The 18,551-nt window shown below is 42.4% G+C and overlaps 1 protein-coding gene across 2 annotated transcripts; it reads left to right on the top strand.

The window, feature by feature from the left end:
- The first annotated feature begins 3,964 nt into the window (after positions 1-3,964).
- fbxl6 (F-box and leucine-rich repeat protein 6) lies at positions 3,965-18,513 on the top strand. 2 transcript variants are annotated; one of them, XM_080004019.1, is made up of 10 exons: positions 3,965-4,021; positions 4,643-5,266; positions 5,441-5,599; positions 6,550-6,613; positions 7,035-7,166; positions 13,185-13,292; positions 13,385-13,498; positions 13,588-13,819; positions 17,241-17,484; positions 17,576-18,513. In XM_080004019.1, exons 2-10 carry the CDS (start codon positions 4,722-4,724, stop codon positions 17,703-17,705), a joined length of 1,728 nt encoding a protein of 575 aa, XP_079860145.1. In that variant the 5' UTR covers positions 3,965-4,021; positions 4,643-4,721; the 3' UTR covers positions 17,706-18,513. The 2 variants fall into 2 exon arrangements, with proteins under 2 accessions (XP_079860145.1, XP_079860146.1); XM_080004020.1 differs by having other exon boundaries at positions 17,544-18,513.
- The last annotated feature ends 38 nt before the right edge of the window (positions 18,514-18,551 follow it).

The raw sequence follows: 18,551 nt of genomic DNA, 5'->3' as shown, positions 1-18,551 counted from the left end.
TTGGCGAAGCTCGTGCTGGGGTCATTCAGGATCGGGTTGTCATTGTCCAGAACAATCTTCTGGTAAACAATCTCGCAGCGAAGTGCCTCCCGTTTTTCAATGCGAGGTTTTCCATCGAATCGCAGCAGCAGTTTGTCCACATCTTGTTGTGTCTTGCAAGGGCCTCCGTTTTTTGACACTGTAGCTATTATGTATTTTCTATCCATTATTAAATCAATTTTGTGCGTGTTTTTGGAATGATGCTTCGCAGTAATCCCTCGAGATCTCTCATTGCAATCATCCAGACTCCATGGCTTTCTGGAGTTTGGTGGTCTCCCCCTTTGGCCTCCACGAACCTTGTTAATGTGAGGCCTAGCAGGACATTTGTCATGCTCCATATCAGACAAATCAGATGAAGAATCGTCTTCCTCCGAGCTACTTGATGACGAGTCTTGCTCAGAGAAGTCTTCGCATGCGTATTCGCTTTGTTTTTTCTCATACGGGCACATGTCGTCAAAGGGATATTCTCTCATCAAGAAAGAAAATGTGCAGCTTGCGAGCTGTAGGCAGATCTCTGACTGAGACGAATAACAAAACACTCCTCCCGGCAAAAAATCCAGCAGGTGTTGCTCAGTGACACCAGCAATGACCTTTACCATCTTCTTCAAACAGGCCCCGATCAGGTCTCTGTTCGTGTGCCATCTACCGCAATAGTGGAAAACCCCGTCAAATGTTCTCTCTTGCACTGGATCCTGCAGAAACACATTCACAGCCTCTTCCGGCTTCAAGAGTGGCAAAACACATTTGGACCACTCCAAGAGCTTCTGATAGAGGCAAAGTATGTACTGGCTAAAGCGTGCATACTCACTTCTGCTTCGCAAAAGCTGATAGTAAGGACCCACTATCTTGCAGTGGAGGATCGCCAAGACACACACCAGACTCTGTATAACATTGTCCGCAGCATCAGCGTTGATGCTCTCCAGAATGATATTGGAGCAATCGTCAATGTGCATCAGCAGCAGGTCTGATAAGAACAGCTGGATTTCTTTGTGGTGGTGAACAATTCCCGCCGTGACCTCAAAGTAGCTGCTGAAACTGTTGGACTGGTCGATGTCGAGCATTGAGGGATTTCCCTTCTCTTCGCAGAAAGCCACCCAGTGCTTTCTGTAGTTCTGGTGACTGGGACCTTGAGGGCTCAACAGGTCCCAAGCCATGTGCACGTAACGCGAGGTGGCACTTTCTGAGAAGTTGACAAATCTTTTGAATTTGGGGTCTTTGTCCCGGCCTAGCTTTTCTCCAGTGGACTGTGTTAATTCTTGTTCGAATGCCATCAGTTGCTGCTCAATTGCGTCGTACATGTCAACAAGGAAACAAGCGTTTTGGTAGATGAATTTAAAAGGTGATGCCAATGGGACGTCTTCACTAAGTGACAGGATGTTGCTTTCAAACTGCTCCATGTCAGGATTTTCCCTACATGTGAATGCATAAAGGTTTTTGATGCGCTCTGCTGACTTTTTCTTGAAAATGTCAGTTTTCCCCCCATAAACACTTTTCAGTTGTTTGATTGTGATCATAGCAATGTCCAGAAGACACAAAGATTCTTTATTAGTGTCTGAGGACTCTTTTGACTCGCCTGATCTGTCTGATACATCCATATCTTGATCATTTCCAATACTGACTGGAATATTTTCCTCTTTTATAGTTGTATCCAAGTGAGGAAAATATTTCTCCTGTTGCATAATGAGAACATCACATTCTTCTTTTATTTTCACTTTTTCTTCATTGAAGGAAGTCTCCTTTTTCATACGTTTCTTCCCATTGAATTTCCGCCCTGTATCTTTGGCGGGCACCAGTTCAAATGGACTATGAAGAAGGATTTCCATAGCTGAATTCCTCCTGGAAGTCCTTGTTTTGTAGTTGCGATATTGAAGTTTTAACTTTTTAACTTTTGGCCTAAATGTTTTGTATGCCTTTAGGATATCCCCATCCTTACAAAACATTGGATTAAAATTTCTAAGCCAAGTAACCAAAGCGGTCGGATCAATTTTTTCCCTTACGACAAAGTTGTTCAACTCAAGAATCAAACCATTTGTCACTTCAATGGACTGTGCTTGTGCCGAAAAATCTCTCATCTCCAAGAGATCTGGTGTTTCGACGCCAATGCTGTCACATATTGGACCAACAAATTTAAAGTTAATCTCTGATTCCAGGAAGGCCATCATGGCATTGCTCCCTAAAGTTAGTGCTGTTGCGATGCCTGTTTCAATCAAACCCTGGAAATTGGCAGAATGATGCTTTGGCACAATCTTCTGAAGCCATTCTACCATAGCGCTCCAGGTGAGATGGTAGTCCTCTCTCAGGAGCCCTGCTTGAATTAAAAGTCTATTTTTGCATGGTTCATCGTTGAGCCCCAGTCCCTCCCCTGTTTGTTGCCCACGGAAGTCTCTCACAAGCTTCCAGAAGAATAGATCTCCTGAGAAAAAAAACACAACGACAACAAAAAAAAGCACACACACACACACACACACACACACATTGATGAGGGAAAATAAAGCTGGGATCGTCTCTTCATACGGAGGTTATGAGACGCTCATCTAACAGCCACACTATAATGATATCTTAATGTTTTATGATCAACTACTTTTTACATCTCAAACTTACTCAGGTTAGCCTCGATTACAATGATTTTGCCGGAGAGGGTGAAGTCGTAACCTGCCTCCATTGCAAATCACTTAAAGCGTGGACTTGGTGACTAAATGAAAGAAAAGTCAGTCATCAAAATTAGAGCAACGAGGCAGTGGTGGAAAGTAACCAAGTACAAGCACAAGTATAATTTTAAAGTACTTTAGTAAATGCAGTTTCAAAGAATTTGGAAAGCAAATGCACTTAAATATAATAATATACTATAAAATAATGTGAAAAGCAAGACAAAGCGTTAGAAACCAATTTAAATGTGTGTTTAGACCCCATGTTATAAGCTCTGTAATATGAGGGCGCTGGATATGAGTACTTTTACATAATAAAATATATTGTTTCCACACACCCTCTCACACACACACACACATATATGTATTTTAGTTTTGTTATATATATATATATATATATATATATATATATATATATATATAATTAATTTACTTTTATTGTTATTTTTCTTTTTGTGGAACAAAGATCTGTGAGAGGGTTAGCTTTTAGCATGATAGCATAGCAGCAACGCAGAATATACTGGGAATAAAGTACTTCTTAGATGCTGTGTGTTGAGTTAAAAATATGTATTTGGTTTTTGCTGTTTTTTTCTATAACGTTATTTATGTCTGTAATAACTTGTATAATTAATTAAATGCGTTTACTTTCTTACCATTGCTTTCGGACACAGATCGCTCTCCACGTGGCCTTCGTCACGCAGAGAGCGAAACAGCATCCCGACTTGTGATTGGCTGGATGCTCGAGGGGCGGGGCACATCATGGGGCCTCCGCCAATAGCGCGACTGCATGGGTGAGCGGTTCGACTCTCTTTTTCTTTTAGATTCGGTTATTGACGAGTCGCTCAGTAAAAAAAGAGTCGTTTAATTTTCCGATTCCCCGGTTCACTTAATTCGGTTGATTTAACGCGCAGTGAGCGAGGCAGGACTTCCCGCTGAACGGCCAAGGACAAAGACGAGTCGGTTAGTTGCGAACGTAACCATCACAAGATTCATTTTAATTCTGTCAAAAGTTATTTGGGTGCGTCCTGTATTATTATTTGTTCGGGTAGAACTGTGGTCCCCCCCAGAAATCCTTTTTTACGCATATTTCTTAAAGTAACTTATTAAAATAGTGAACTTCTGTCAAAAAGATGTATTTATGTGGAGTATTCCGACTCCCCGTTCGTTCCCTGCGTGCGAGTCGTTTGCGAGTCTTACGTCACTCTGTGCAATGCATTGTGGGTATAACAACATGGCCGCTTGGTGTTATTGTGCTCCATCAAAACGAAAGGGTTGAACATGGGGAACCCCGCAGTGGTCACGCTCCAGTGTCGCAATGTGAACGTGAACGGATCGTGGTAAGCTTGGGGATAAGCTACGGGTTTCGTTTAGAAGTCGAGCCTGCACGTAGCTAGACGCCCGCCCCAAAGAATGAACAATAGAACAATGGATCGTATTGCAGTTATAAATACTTACTCAGAGGTGATGCTCATGCATGTGTTCGGGAGGTAAAAGAGCAACAGCCCCCTCTTTTAAAATAATTATCAAGGGTTCACAACCTTTTCAGCAGCTGCAGTCGTCTTCAATGTGAACACTGGATCTGTGTAATTTGCCATTAATGATTGATTTAACCAAAAAGCTTGACCCATACATTCCAAAATATATTTTCAGTGCTTTGCAGCTAGGCTCGGTTGGTCCTCGGGGTTTACTGTTTGTTGTTCATGTTTTGTATAGTGCCTTTGTTTTGCTATTTTTAGTAAATTGTTTATGTTTATTGAAAATTGTCAGTATTTTGTAATGTTTTGTATTCGCAATACTTTATTATTGCCTATTGTTTTGATGTGTGCTGCTGTAAACGCCACAATCTTCCGGCAGGGATTAATAGAGTATCTATCCGTCTATCTTTGGTTATTCAAACTGTACTGTTTTTATAACACTGAATAGACTTTACTCTTATCATGTTCTCTCTGTCTCAGCAGCTATGGTTGAGCATGTCCACGGAGTGAGAGTGTCTATATTGTTTTCAATGAAAGAGTGAAGCTACAGAAGTTCAGTGAGATGGATCCAGAAGCCGGAGGTCAAGGCCCCGCAGCAGAGGGGACGGCTACCCTCCCTTCATCTAGCACAGCAGCAGCAGCAGCAAGTCGGGGAAAAGGAGGGACAAACAATACACCCTCAAAAAGGAAGTCCAACACTGCCAAAGGTGCCAAGCCAAAGAAGCGTAAAAAGGCAAGGGTCACGTCCTCAGCCAGGCTTGGTTACACCGTCCAAGAAGGAGAGGACATGTTGCTGGTGATCTCCAACGCCGGCCATTATGATAACCTAACCTGGCGACCAAAGAAGAAAGGAGGTAGAAAAAAGAAGCTTGCCAAAGGGAAAGCTGAAGCTACTCAGGTTAAGAATAAGAAGGCAGTTCGTGCCAAGCCCAAAGTGGCAAAAAAAACACAGAGCAAAAATGAGTCCCAGACACTGGAGGAAGGCTGTCTGCATCGCCCAGCGGTGGACACTGACCAGAGGTGGGGTCAGAGTTTGCCTGAGGAGTTGCTCGTCAATATATTTCAGATTGTTATTGTCCAAAGCGGTGCTGTACCATTCCTATGCAGGTAATACATGATTGTTATTGTGTGTGTGTGTGTCTGTGTGTGTGTACATATATATATATAATATGATATCAATATATGTAGTTATTATCTGCGATGTTGGTTATCACAGTAAAGTAATGCAGTTTTCAGGACTTCATAGACATATTTCTTATGTGTAAATATCTTGTGGTGTAGGATGGCCCGAGTGTGTCGTCTGTGGAACGCCGCAGCCTCCACTGCAGCTCTGTGGCGCTCGGTGTCTCTGGGTTTCTGCTGGATCGAGCCGGGGAAGAGCCAGTTACCCAAAACAGAACTGAGGATCAGGGACACGGTGAAATGGCTGTGTGACAACAGGTCTGTCTCATTTACGATTTGAATGATGATTTGTTTGTGACAAATTGTTTTGCAAATGTTTTGAAAGTCAAATTGGTATTGAAACCAGTGTTTCCGTTATCCAGTAATTGCCAGTTTTTGACCGGTAAAATTTGCTGAATTCTCCGGTCATAATGTCCCGTGAAAATAATTCCCTACAAGCACAATTGGAACTAGGGCTGGGTGGATAATTTAGATTAAAAGTCTGCAGATCTGTTTATTTCCGTGCTCGACAAGTTGCAACAGAGCCCCGCCCCATCCCTTGTGGACGGGTTGCGCTTGTAAGCACAGTAGACATGGAGCGGAGACAGAACGCAGAGTCCAGAACTCGGAGGAGAAATGGAAAGATGCGTCGTTGGGACACATACATCCATAGTTTGGTGTTTTTTGGGATATTTAAGTTCCGACCCAAAGCAGACGTCAAATATCCATTGTGTAAAATATGTCATATGTCAACACCAGAAACTTTATTACATAAATAAAGACATATTAATTATTTCGATTCAGACCTACTTGCCATAGTTATTTTGTTTTTGATTTTATCAAAATTTAATTGTAGTGAAATGTTAATTATTATTAACATAATATTATATGAAATTATTTGATTTCAAGTAGTAATATTCGTAATTATAATTTATTTATTTTTTAAATGGCGTTTAGTGACGGGACTTATTTTATGTTTAATATTAAATAAAAAATATTATACATCTACATGGCTTGATGATGTCATTCTCTATATAGACTGCTTATCAATTGTTTTTAAGCTCAATAAACAGATACTATTTGACTTGAATCTCTCCCATTTGTGTGGGAACTTGAAATCTTTCAGGACACATTGACCGGCAGCAATTTGTTCTCATGGAAACTCTGATTGAAACTGTGTTATTGTGTTATTAGGACTACATGAGCTCGTATACATTTTTGTTTTATAGATTCTCCCAACTAAGGGACTTCTCACTCAATCACTGGAAGAAGAATGTTGATTACGCTCTGGATGTAAGTCATTTCGAATTGTCTTTATAGTTAGGCATGATTTTGAGTCATTTCAATAGTTGCATAATACCATTTTCAGAATAATTACAAATAACGGAATAATATGCTTGATTTTAGATTTTTTTGGCGACGGGATGGGTGTGATTGTTAATGCTCACTTATCATATTACACGTTTGATTTGAATGTTATGAACCTTGAGTTCTAAGCTACGAGCCACATGAAATAGAATAACCTATCTTGAGTGACACATTTTGCAAATGTCATTTTTTTTGGGGTCAACTCTGATTAACTGCGTCCATTCCCATGAACCGTATGTTACTTTAATGAAAGTACCATGTGTTGAGTATGTGTGCATCGTGTGAATTGGTGATGGTGAAATGTGGTGTTTATTGTTTTTAATGGTCGTCGCCCCCCCCCCCGCAGGTCGTATCCCAATCATGCTCTCAGCTTCGCTCCCTCACGCTCTCATACTGCAGTGGTGGAACAGAGAAGATGTTCCTCAGCCTCGCAGCAAACTGCCGATCCCTGGAGAGCATCAATGTTCAGTATTCAGAGGTACAGCAACGTTATTGATTTATGGAAACACACAAATAGTTTGTAAAATTTTTATCCCAAACAGCCACCTGTTGGTGTAAATTATTCACGTGTATTTCATTGGAATGAAAGGAATGAACATTTTTGTTTCTATTTACCCAACCCACGTGTAAGTGTAGTTGTTTCAACTAAATATAAAATGAGTAGTGTGCAATATAGCTTATGATAACAATGACAGCAGCAATAACAATGACAGCAAGGTATTTATTATGTGTAATAATCAAAACACTTTTTTTTAATTTTAATTACTTGATATTATATCTTTATAAAATATTGATAAAGTTTCAAAGAGAGCAGCGTTCACACATACCCCTTTTCCGCCAAGGCATTTTGAAGGCCAGTTCGGCCTATTCTGGAACCAGTCCTTTGCGTTTCGACAGCAAAAGAACCGCCTCTGGAACCGGAAAACCTGATTCCAGAGTGGCAGCACTTTTCTGCTGGACTAGAATCAAGAACCGCTTACGTCAGGGGCTGTCGGCGGGGGCAAGCAAGCCCAAGCAAAACATTGTGACCACCATTTTCTTTTAACGCTTCAGCAGTACGGAATTCATGGACTTCAAATCTGGTCTGTGGAGCTCTCAAGTGGACAAGTGACGATAGTGGCGCCGCCCCTTGCAGTCGCCTGCTCCGGTGCTCCGGTCGACTTTTGCACATTTTAGTATTTTTTTCAGTTTTTATCATAATGTCCGCCAGAAAAGCATCGGCAGTTACCTCTTACGACCGTGATGGACTCATGGATGTAAAAACTTCCCTAAACGAAGAACTTTGGGACTTTTTATCTGTGGAAGCAGAGTGGCCGGCGGAACTCCTACGCGGGAAGACGCTCAACAACAACAACAACAACAAAAATGGAGCCGCTGTTCCACGAGCGGCCCACGGAGGAAGCACCGAGGTAAACGAGGCGGCCTTCGGGTCAGAATGAGGACGCAACCTTACCGTCCACCTCTGCCAAGCATCCTTCTTGCCAACTTCCAGTCCCTGGAGAACAAGATGGATGAACTTTGAGGGAGGATTAAATTCCAACGAAACACGAGGAACTGTTGTGTCCTCTGTCTGACGGAAACATGGTTGAACCCACTGGTGCCGGATGAAGCCATCTGTCCAGCTGAGTCCTTCTCCGTGTTCTGCGGCGACAGATCGGGGGAGTCGGGGAAATCCAAAGGTGGAGGCGTCTGCCTAATGGTAAACAACCGCTGGTGCAACCACAACAACACCAAGTTTCTCTGCTGACCGTATTATTCTGTCCATTTTATCTTAGGGAATTCAGCACGGTCATCATCACAGCCGTTTATATCCCACTACAAGCGGACACCAACACAGCACGGACCTGTATGATGTGTTGTGCGGATTTCAAAACAAACATCCCGACGCGGCTGTGGTGGTGACTGGGGACTTTAACAGGGGCAACCTTAAAAAAGTTCTGTCTAGTTTCCACCAACACATCACATGTGCCACCAGGGGAGATAGAACTTTGGACCACTGCTACACATCGTACAAGAACGGCTACAAGCCCGTCTCGCTCCCTGCTTTCGGGAAATCTGACCACGCCACGATCTCGCTGGTTCCCGTTTGCAGGCCTCTGATCGCACGAGAACTGGTGGTGATGAGGGAAGTGAAGCGGTGGACGGACCAATCGGCGGCTGCTCTTCAGGACGCACTCGCTGACGTAGACTGGGACATGTTGCAATCAAGTTCAAGTGACGTCAGCGAGTTTACAGAGGTAGCAGTGAGTTTTGTTGCTACGTTAGCAGATAGCATCATTCCCACGGTGAAAGTTAGGATATTTCCAAACCAGTAACCGTGGGTTAATAAATTCATCCGCTGCGCTCTGAATGCTCGCACGGCCGCTTACAATGATGGCCTTGTATCCGGAAATATGGACAATTACAAAGCGGTGTCGTACAATCTGGGGAGGGTGGTGAAGGACGCTAAACAGGCGTACAGAGAGACTGTGGAGCTACAGATGTAGCGGGGGGACCCCAGACACTTGTGGGAGGGGCTGTGGATGATAACAAACTACAAGAGTAGCTCCTCCCCAGCCACGAGTGTGGACGCCTCCCTAGCAAATGAACTGATCTCCTTTTATGCGCGGTTTGAGTCTGGCAACAGCACCGCTAGCTCGCCGGCTATTTGGATTTACACCGCTGGGGATGAGCGCGCTCTCTGTGTCCGTGCACGAGGTCAGGAACGCGCCGAGGCGGGTGAACACCAGGAAAGCTGCGGGCCCAGACGGCGTATCTGGGCGAATACTGAAAACCTGTGCTAACCAGCTAGCTCCAGTGTTCACTACAATATTCAACATCTCCCTGGCTGAATCAGTGGTCCCGTCCTGCTTCAAGAGGTCCACCGTCGTTCCTGTCCCGAAGATCGCCTCTCCAACCTGCCTGAATGACTACCGTCCGGTGGCCCTCACCTCGGTGGTCATGAAATGTTTCGAGAGGCTGATTAAGGATCATATATGCGCTTCCCTCCCCCGCACCTTGGACCCGTTGCAGTTTGTTTGCCGGCAGAACAGATCCACGGATGACGCAGTCACGCACCTGGATGGCCGGAAGGGGGCCTATGTGAGAATGCTGTTCATCAATTACAGTTCAGCTTTCAACACCATTGTCCCCACCAGACTGGCTGTCAAACTGAAGGAGCTCGGACTGAATACTCTGCTGTGTGCCTGGATCCTGGACTTCCTCACAGCCCGGCCCCAGGTGGTTAGAGTGGGGAAGCACATGTCCAGCTCCCTCACCCTGAATACAGGATCCCCCGGGGTTGCGTCCTCAGCCCCCTACTGTACTCCCTGTAAACACATGACTGTGTGGCCGAGTCCGGCTCCAACACCATCATCAAGTTTGCTGACGACACCGTTGTCGTGGGCCTGATCACCCACTGCGACAAGAAGGCCTACCACGAGGAGGTGGCTGACCTGTCACTCTGGTGCCAGGACAACAGCCTACACCTGAACGTCAGCAAAAGTAAGGAGCTGATTGTGGACTTTAGGCGAGGATTACAACCGAGGACGCACACGCCCTTGGTGATTAATGGGACTTCTGTTGACAGGGTGAGCAGCTTCAAGTACCTGGGAGTCCACATCACAGAGGACTTAACATGGACTGGACAAACAGACACTCTGGTGAGAAAGGCGAGGCAGTGTCTTTACCACCTCAGGCAGCTGAGAAAATTCTGAGTCTCGGTGAGGATCCTCAAGTCCTTCTACTGTGGAGCGGTAGAGAGCACCCTGACAGGCAACATCACTGCCTGGTTTGGGAGCTGTACTACTCAGGACAGATGGGCCCTGCAGAGGGTGGGGCGTTCAGCTGAATGTACCACTGGAACTACCCTCCCCTACCTGCGGGACATATACACCAGGAGGTGTAGTAGCAGAGCCCACAGGATCATGAAGGATCCTCACCACCCCAACAATGGACTGTTTGCTGCTGCGGTCGGGCGAGCGCCTCTACAGACACACAGTGAGGACAGAGAGACTGAGACGGAGTTTCTTCCCGCAAGCCACAAAAACTGTCAATGCCGTACTGTTGTATACTGTACTGTATATCTCCATACACACTTTTTTCACATGCCAGTTCACTGCATATATCTGTATATACAAATAGCCTATCCCATATACATAACTCTATTCTCTTTACTTCTATTTTGTACCCCCACTCTGTATTACCTTTTTGAGTCTTATTTTATTTTATATTATTCTATTCACGAACAGCACATTTTAGGAATGAGTTTGTTTGAGTTAGTTAGCTAGGTAGAAATTAGGTTAGCTATTATGTTAGGTTTAAAACTTATCGTGCATAATCTCCGGGTGCGTTGCTCAGACATTTCACTGCATATATGTATGAACGTATGTATATGTATGTGACAAATAAACCTCTTGAATTGAATCTTGAAATGTGGCTCTCAGGCCAATTTTTCCCATGGAAAAGCAAACCGCTTCTTAGAAGGTTTGGAAGTTGAACCAACCCCAACCCAGTATCGTGCCAAAAAGTGATCGTCCACCAAAAAACGATTTCCAAAAAGTGATTGCAACATCTACCTTATCCCTGGCCCAAATTACTTGGTTTTATTCATGAGGGGTTTTTTTTAAAGATCATAGCCCATCCAGTCCTTTTTTCCTGTTGAAATGCCTTTTAAAGGGCCAAAACCAGTCACAAAGTGATTGCCGCTCCTACCTTGTGACGGTGAAGGTTGTTGACTTGATTTTACTCTTGATGGTTATATTTGACAGATTATATCCCACCCAGTCCTTTTTACCAGTTGGAATACATTTAAAGGGTCATAAAATGCAGCTTTGCACTTGTCAAACCGTAAAATGCAGTTTTGCACTTATCAAACAGTGATTGCAGCTCCTACCTTGTGACTGATAACATTACATTTCATTTCATTTTATCAAAAGCGACTTACAATTGTTCAAACACCGACGGACGCAGCCATCAGGAGCAATTAAGGGTTGAGTGTCTTGCTCAAGGACACTACAGCATGCTAGCAGGAGGAGCCTGGGATCTAACCAGCAACCTTTAGATCACTAGACCACCAGCTCTACCGCCTGAGCTACCATCCCCATGACTGATAGGTTGTTTATGACTCAAAATGACTTGGTTTCATTCATGAGGGTTATATTTGACAGATGAACCCATCTAGCCCACCCAACGGACAGCAATCAGTTTATGGCAAATGATCCCTTTTTGGCCAGACACGGGCACCAGCCCAGAACCACACTAGGTTTGCTTCAGTGGAAAAGGGGTAACATTGTCCATAAAGTAGCACTATTTGGGATTTCTACGTTTCTGAGTGCAATTGCGCTTTTACACCACTGTCGTAAAACCCGGTCCAGTGTCCAAAAATAATTTATTTAACCGGATGAATTTCAACCTTATCTAACCTACCATGTTTCAATAACAGTCTATCTTATAAACGCAAATGTAATCTACACTTCGGTTACAGTGCCATTTGCATGGACCTCGCCGCTTCAGCGAGCACTCAATCCACGGCTCCCCCAGAGCCGGGGATCGGCCCCCTGCTATCGGTGTAGGTACCAGATGTGCTCGGCCTGGCAGATTGGCTCGCACGTGCGAGTCAGAGGGTGACACAAACCTTGTGGCATCCCACTGGCTTGTCTCAACCGCGCTGTCGGGGAGATGGAGCAGCTGTGTTTTGTATGAGCATTATTAGTTTACAATTTATAATTTTTTTTAAAATAAAATTTACCAGGTTTAAAAAAACCCAGTAATTACCGGAGACAAACATCAGGCAAGTCACGTAGTGCCTTGCACACTTTTCCTGCGGTTTCTTACCAGAACACAGAAGTTACATAGTGCAAGAACAGGCGTTCGGGGGTGGGTGGGAATGAAAGAGGTCCATATTACAAGTCGGTGTACCATCAAAATGATTTTGATGCTGTTATTTTAAGGTAAAAAAAAGTTACATAGTCTTGCTTTAATATGCTTAAAGGTTTGTAGTTGTTTGCAACACGTATGAGTTTACTCATTATGCATTTTGTCTTCCCTTTGGAGGAAAACTATCTTCTACAAATATAAAAGAAGTATAGCATTTTTTTAACTTTGTGTAAAAGGTAGAAATTGGTATTTCTATTTTCCTTTGTTTAAAAATCTTCTCTCAGCTGACCTTTTTTTCCTGATACTCATGTCATCAGTTACATGGTTTTACATCCAGCCAATCAGATCAAAGCATCACACTAAGAATCCACGCCCATCGTTTGAGCTGAGCAAGGTTGTACCTCAAAGGTCAGCTCATGAATATTAATCAGGGAGAGACCACGCCCTCTCATCCCCTCGAAGTTTGAGAGTCATTATAGATGAACTAAAAAATACTTAAAATTAGCAACAACATTTTTTATGAATGTTTGATAATGCTTTAACATCTAATTTTAGGTCCAATTTAAGATTTCGGTGTGTCTTTAAGTACTGGAATATCTTGTATGAACCTTTTGTTAATTTCTTTCCTCCTTCCCACTAGGTTCAGGTTGAAGGTCTCGTTGCCTTTTTGGAGTCTCATGGAAGTAAAATCAGGCAAATCCTTTTCACTCATGGACCCAAGAACGACAAACTGTTGGCAGCTCTCTCTGTAAGTTGCTTTCAACCATTTTTATTTTTTATTTTTTTAAATTTGGCCGTTGTTTGTGTGTAGCACACATTCAGTATACATGGTTTTTCCAGAGAGGATCCTGCCCGGATCTAGAACTGCTAGAGATCAACACGAAGCTGGACAGTCAATACTGCCAGCTTCCCATCTGTATCCAGGCTCTGCAACATGGATGCCCCAAACTGAAGGTGAATCAACGTCCGCCCTGATGCATGACTATATCAGACCTAGAGAGTTAATTGGATAAACCTATCCAAACGTATCCTGTCCCTCCCAGACGTTCCGGATGTTGAACGTCATTCCAATGCACAAGTCGATGCGTGGTGCTCCAGACCCTTCGCTGGGTTTCCCCTTGCTGGAGGAACTGTGCATGGCCACCACGTCCATCTCCTTCATGACGGACAAGGACCTGAGGGACGTCCTGTTCGGCTCTGTCCGGCTCAGAGTGCTGGATCTACGAGGCTGTTCCAGAATCAGCTCCTGTGGTCTGGCGGCTCTACCCTGCGACGGTACACTTCAGGCACTGGGCTGATTAGAAGTCATAGAATTAATAAATTAGTTTTCTCATATTTATTGATTTGTTTGTTTATTAGGATAGGTTCCCAGAACCCCCATTTACAAAAGGATTAAGGGATTTAATGAAAATAATTTTGTTAACATATGGTATGTCCTCACAATGACGGACCCGCCAACCTGTACTATTTTTTTGTGCCAACTACACAATTCTTAGTCAAAATATGCAGGTATGAAATGCCAGCTGAATATACGCTAATATATATATATATATATATATATATATATATATATATATATATACACACACACACATCTACTTACATACAATATTATTTTCATGAAATCCCTTAATCCTTTTGTAAATTGGTGTTCTAGTCGGAACCCATCCTTATAAACAAACAAATATTAGAAATAATGGAAATTAACATATTAGAAATCTGTGTGTGTGTGTGTGTGTGTGTGTGTGTGTGTGTGTGTGTGTGTGTGTGTGTGTGTGTGTGTGTGTGTGTGTGTGTGTGTGTGTGTGTGTGTGTGTGTGTGTATAAAAAGTAATTTAATGATGGCAATCAGTCAATACAAAAAAATACCGTACATTTATTGGGTATTTAAACTACATCCCTCTGATTGGACCAGATGCTACAACCTGTGGTTCTGTAAACCCTTCCTTTCCTCTCACTCACTCAACATGCACTGATACGCAATGCACTGAGCGGTACTTTACCGAGTTGTAACCCTGCATTACTGAGGTAAAATGGGAAGTGGGAGAGTTATAATAGAGCACAAAAATGTGACCGTAATGTTAACATGTAAAACGTGAGATGCACCGATCGATCGGCCATGACCGGAATTGGTCGGTTTTCACTGGCCGATCAGTGTCAGACATCAAATATATCCGATTCTGTACCGGTCAAATGTACACACCCTATACTGTGCTCATGTACTGTACTGGTAAAAATGTCCAATACTCAAACCAGATACCATCATAATGTAACGTAGTTGGGTAGTTGACGCTCCAAAAAGTGTGTAGCTATCACGTGAGCGTGATCAGATCACGGATGTATTTGTCATTGACTTACAGCAGAAGGGAAATTGGAATCTGCAGTTCAGGCTTAAAAAAAATTAAAAGATAGGAATCGGCCAAGAAATTTGCAATCGGTGCCTCTCTAGTTGATAAACATGTTCGGTAATTTTACGAGATGATGCATTTCAAGGGGTATATCCTAATGATGTGAATTTGTATACTGTATATAGTTAGCCATAGTAGTAGCTTGTATACGATGTGACGAGCCTCGTTACAAGACGGCTACGGTGTGAATAACTGATGGAGTCATTTAGCTGCAGTAGCTCAAACGCCATAGAGACTTCCTGTTACACTATTGTGGTACTCAAAATATTTTCCAAAGGTTGGCAGTTCTGCAGTGAATATTCCTTAAAACTTAATATTGTTTTACATGACTTAATTGTATGTGTAGACTCAATGACCACTTTATTAGGCACATCTATACAACTGTTCGTTATTACAAATATCTAATCAGCCAATCATGTGGCAGCAACTCACCTACAAGCATGCAGACATGGTCAAGATGTTTAGTTGTTGTTCAGATCAAACATCACGGTTTTTTAAAACATGGTTAAAGTTGACAAAAACACTATGTATGTTGGTGTGCATGTAGCTATGTGTGCAGGTACGTATGTGTGTAGGTAGGTACAGATGTGGACAAATTTGTTGGTACCCTTCGACGAAAAAAGGAGAACCCACAATTTTCTCTGAAATAACTTGAAACTCACAAATGTAATTGGCATCCATCATTGTTTATTCCATATTTAATAGATATCAGACTTTGCTTTTGATTTTTGATTCAACAGAATATTTTGCATAATAAAAAATAAAAAAAATGACATGGATAAAAATGATGGAATCCTTAACCTAATATTTTGTTGCACAACCTTTAGAGGCAATCACTGCAATCAAAAGATTTCTGTAGCTCTCAATGAGACTTCTGCACCTGTCAACAAGTTGGCCCACTCTTCCTGAACAAACTGCTCCAGCTGTCTCAGGTTTGAAGGGTGCCTTCTCCAGACTGCATGTTTCAGCTCTTTCCATAGATGTTCGATAGGATTCAGATCATAGCTCATAGAAGGCCTCTTCAGAATAGTCCAATTTTTTGTTCTTTTTCATTCTTGGGCGCGTTTAGTGGTGTGATTTGGCTCATAATCCTGTTGGGAAGACCCATGACCATGACTGAGACACTGGGCAGTGAGTTTCGCTCCAAAATGCCTTGATAGTCTTGAGATTTCATTCGGCCCTGCACAGATTCAAGGCACACCATGACAGAAGCAGCCCCAAAACATAACCTAGCCTCCTCCATGTTTCACAGTAGGTATGGTGTTCTTTTCTATGAAAGCTTCATTTTTTTCATCAGTGAACATAGAGCTGATGTGACTTGCCAAAAAGCTCCAGTTTTGACTCATCTGTCCAAATGACATTCTCCCAGAAGCATTGTGGCTTGTCAATATGCAGTGTGGTGCACACGATGATACCAAACAGCAGTGACTACTTTTCTTCATTTAAATAGGCTGAATGACTGATTATAAGATTGAAGACACGTGTGATACCAATTAAAGAAAACAGTTCGTTTGAAATATCACTATAGTTGTTTCTGTTGTTGTTTCTGTTGTTGCTGCGGTTGCTGTTGCTGCTGTTTCTGTCGTTGTTGCTGCTGCTGTTGTGGCTGTTGTTTCTGTTGTTGCTGCTGTTTCTGTTGCCGTTGTTGTTTCTGTTGTTTCTGCTGCTGTTGTTGCTGCTGTTGTTGCTACTGCTCTTCAACAGAAGTAGCAAGTTTTTGCTGTTGCCGCTGTGACTGCTGCTTTTGTTGTTGCTGTTGTTTCAGGGGCATTCTTTTCAACTGACCGGCTGACAACATTGTACTTTCTTTGATTGCATTTCTTTGTAAAACGTATTGTGTTGCCCTGGTATGAAATGCGCTTTATAAATAAAGTGTGAATTGACTTGATTATAATCTAATTATTTATAATCTTTTCTAAGGGGTATCAACAAATCTGTCCAGGCCATTTTAGAATGTAATTTATCTCTTTAGCAATAATTTTTCTCTTTTCACAGTTTCTTTTCTTGACTCTGTGACATAGCAAATGCATGCAGGTATACATGAGAAATTGCTTTTAATTTCATCACTTTTCAGGAGGAATAAAGCATTGTTTCAATGAGCTGTAAGGGTACCAACAAATTTGTCCACATCTGTATGTCTGTGGGTAGGTATGGAGGCATGTATGTAGTTATAGGTGTGTATGTAGGTAGGTATATGTGTGTGTAGGTAGGTATGCATATACTGTAGATCGGTCGCCAACCAGCCAGCCAACCCACTGTATCTTCCTCTGCTCTGTTTGACTCTGCAGAGCTGGAGTGTCTTTTCTGGGGTCAGTATTTCAACAGCAAATTTGCGTCCTCATCACTCAAAAAGGGTCTCCACACACTTACACAGAAGTGGAGCAGAACGCTGCGGGAGTTGGACATCACCAATCACCTGTTCTCTGAGGAGGATCTGGAGGTGGCCATGAGTCACCTCGCTCAGGCTCCAAACGCAGAATCACTGCGTTCCCTGAACCTCAGTGGAACCAGGATCACACCACTCGCACTCAGGTATGCAGCATTCAGTTTATTTTATTCACATAATAATGGAAGAATCACAAACCGAATAGGAAAAACCCATGCTTGTGTGCTTTATTTACAGGTCCGTTATTGGCCAATCGACTGCTCTCAGCTACCTCAATTTATCATCCTGCCGCTATCTTCCCAGAGGACTAAAGCGGGTTTACCGTGGCCAAGAAGACATTCACCAACTGCTGGACAAATTACAATAGTTTGCTTAGGACAGTTTGAGGACCAACCGTCTTATTATTCGTATTCATTTAAATTTTTCTGGGAATCCTCTGAACTCTTTGAAGGACCCCTGGGTTAAGAGCCACTGCTCTAGACGAATAAGAATGCTACAGTTATCAGATAATTTAATAAATAGAATAGATAGTCAACTCAAATCTTCTAGGATTGCATTGCAGATCATTTTTTTAAATTCCGTTTCCGAGGAACACTCAAGCATATTTCCCTTTTTGTTACACTGATTCAGCTTTTGTTAAAAAGTTCTTAATAAAATTATGTGATAGAGCATTTTCTATCTTTCTTTTCCTTTTTATGTCGTCATCATGATGTATGTGCGTTAATCAAACTTCGTATGTGTACGTGTATATTTACCAACCACTAGAGGGCGATCAATTCAAAGGCTTATTCGGAGGCTCAATGAGAATTATTCCTTTAATATTTGTAATGATTTTTATTTGACCCGTTTGAGACCAATTTTTTTTTTTTTCACACCAAACATTCATGCCAAAGCTTTATTCATCAGTTGACATTTTTTTTAATAGTTATTTCGATTTAAGTTTACAGTATCATCTAAGGACAGAATACATTTTCTGAACTGGGGACTGATTTAAAAATGAATAAAAAATTGATAGTGCCTGAAATGAATTTATTGTTAATGTGCTCAACATTTATTTATTCATTTACTTTAAGAAAGCAGCACTTTAATACCAGCTGAAACAGGTTGCTCCCGTCTTAATTATTGATGGCTAGAGACATTTCCTGCAGGCCATGGATTGCACCTGCCCCTGTTTCTCTAGCCTATAAAAAAGAAACCACATATCATAAAGACC

This window comes from Zeus faber (assembly GCF_960531495.2).
Source record: "Zeus faber genome assembly, chromosome: 1".
NCBI lineage: Eukaryota > Metazoa > Chordata > Actinopteri > Zeiformes > Zeidae > Zeus > Zeus faber.
This window is presented reverse-complemented; position numbering and strand designations above follow the sequence as displayed.

Coding starts and splice junctions, on each gene's coding strand:
- fbxl6 (XM_080004019.1), top strand. CDS start 4,722: ATGGATCCAGAAGCCGGAGGTCAAGGCCCCGCAGCAGAGGGGACGGCT. Junction 13,293..13,384: donor AACTGTTGGCAGCTCTCTCT/GTAAGTTGCTTT, acceptor TGGTTTTTCCAG/AGAGGATCCTGCCCGGATCT. Junction 13,499..13,587: donor ATGGATGCCCCAAACTGAAG/GTGAATCAACGT, acceptor TGTCCCTCCCAG/ACGTTCCGGATGTTGAACGT.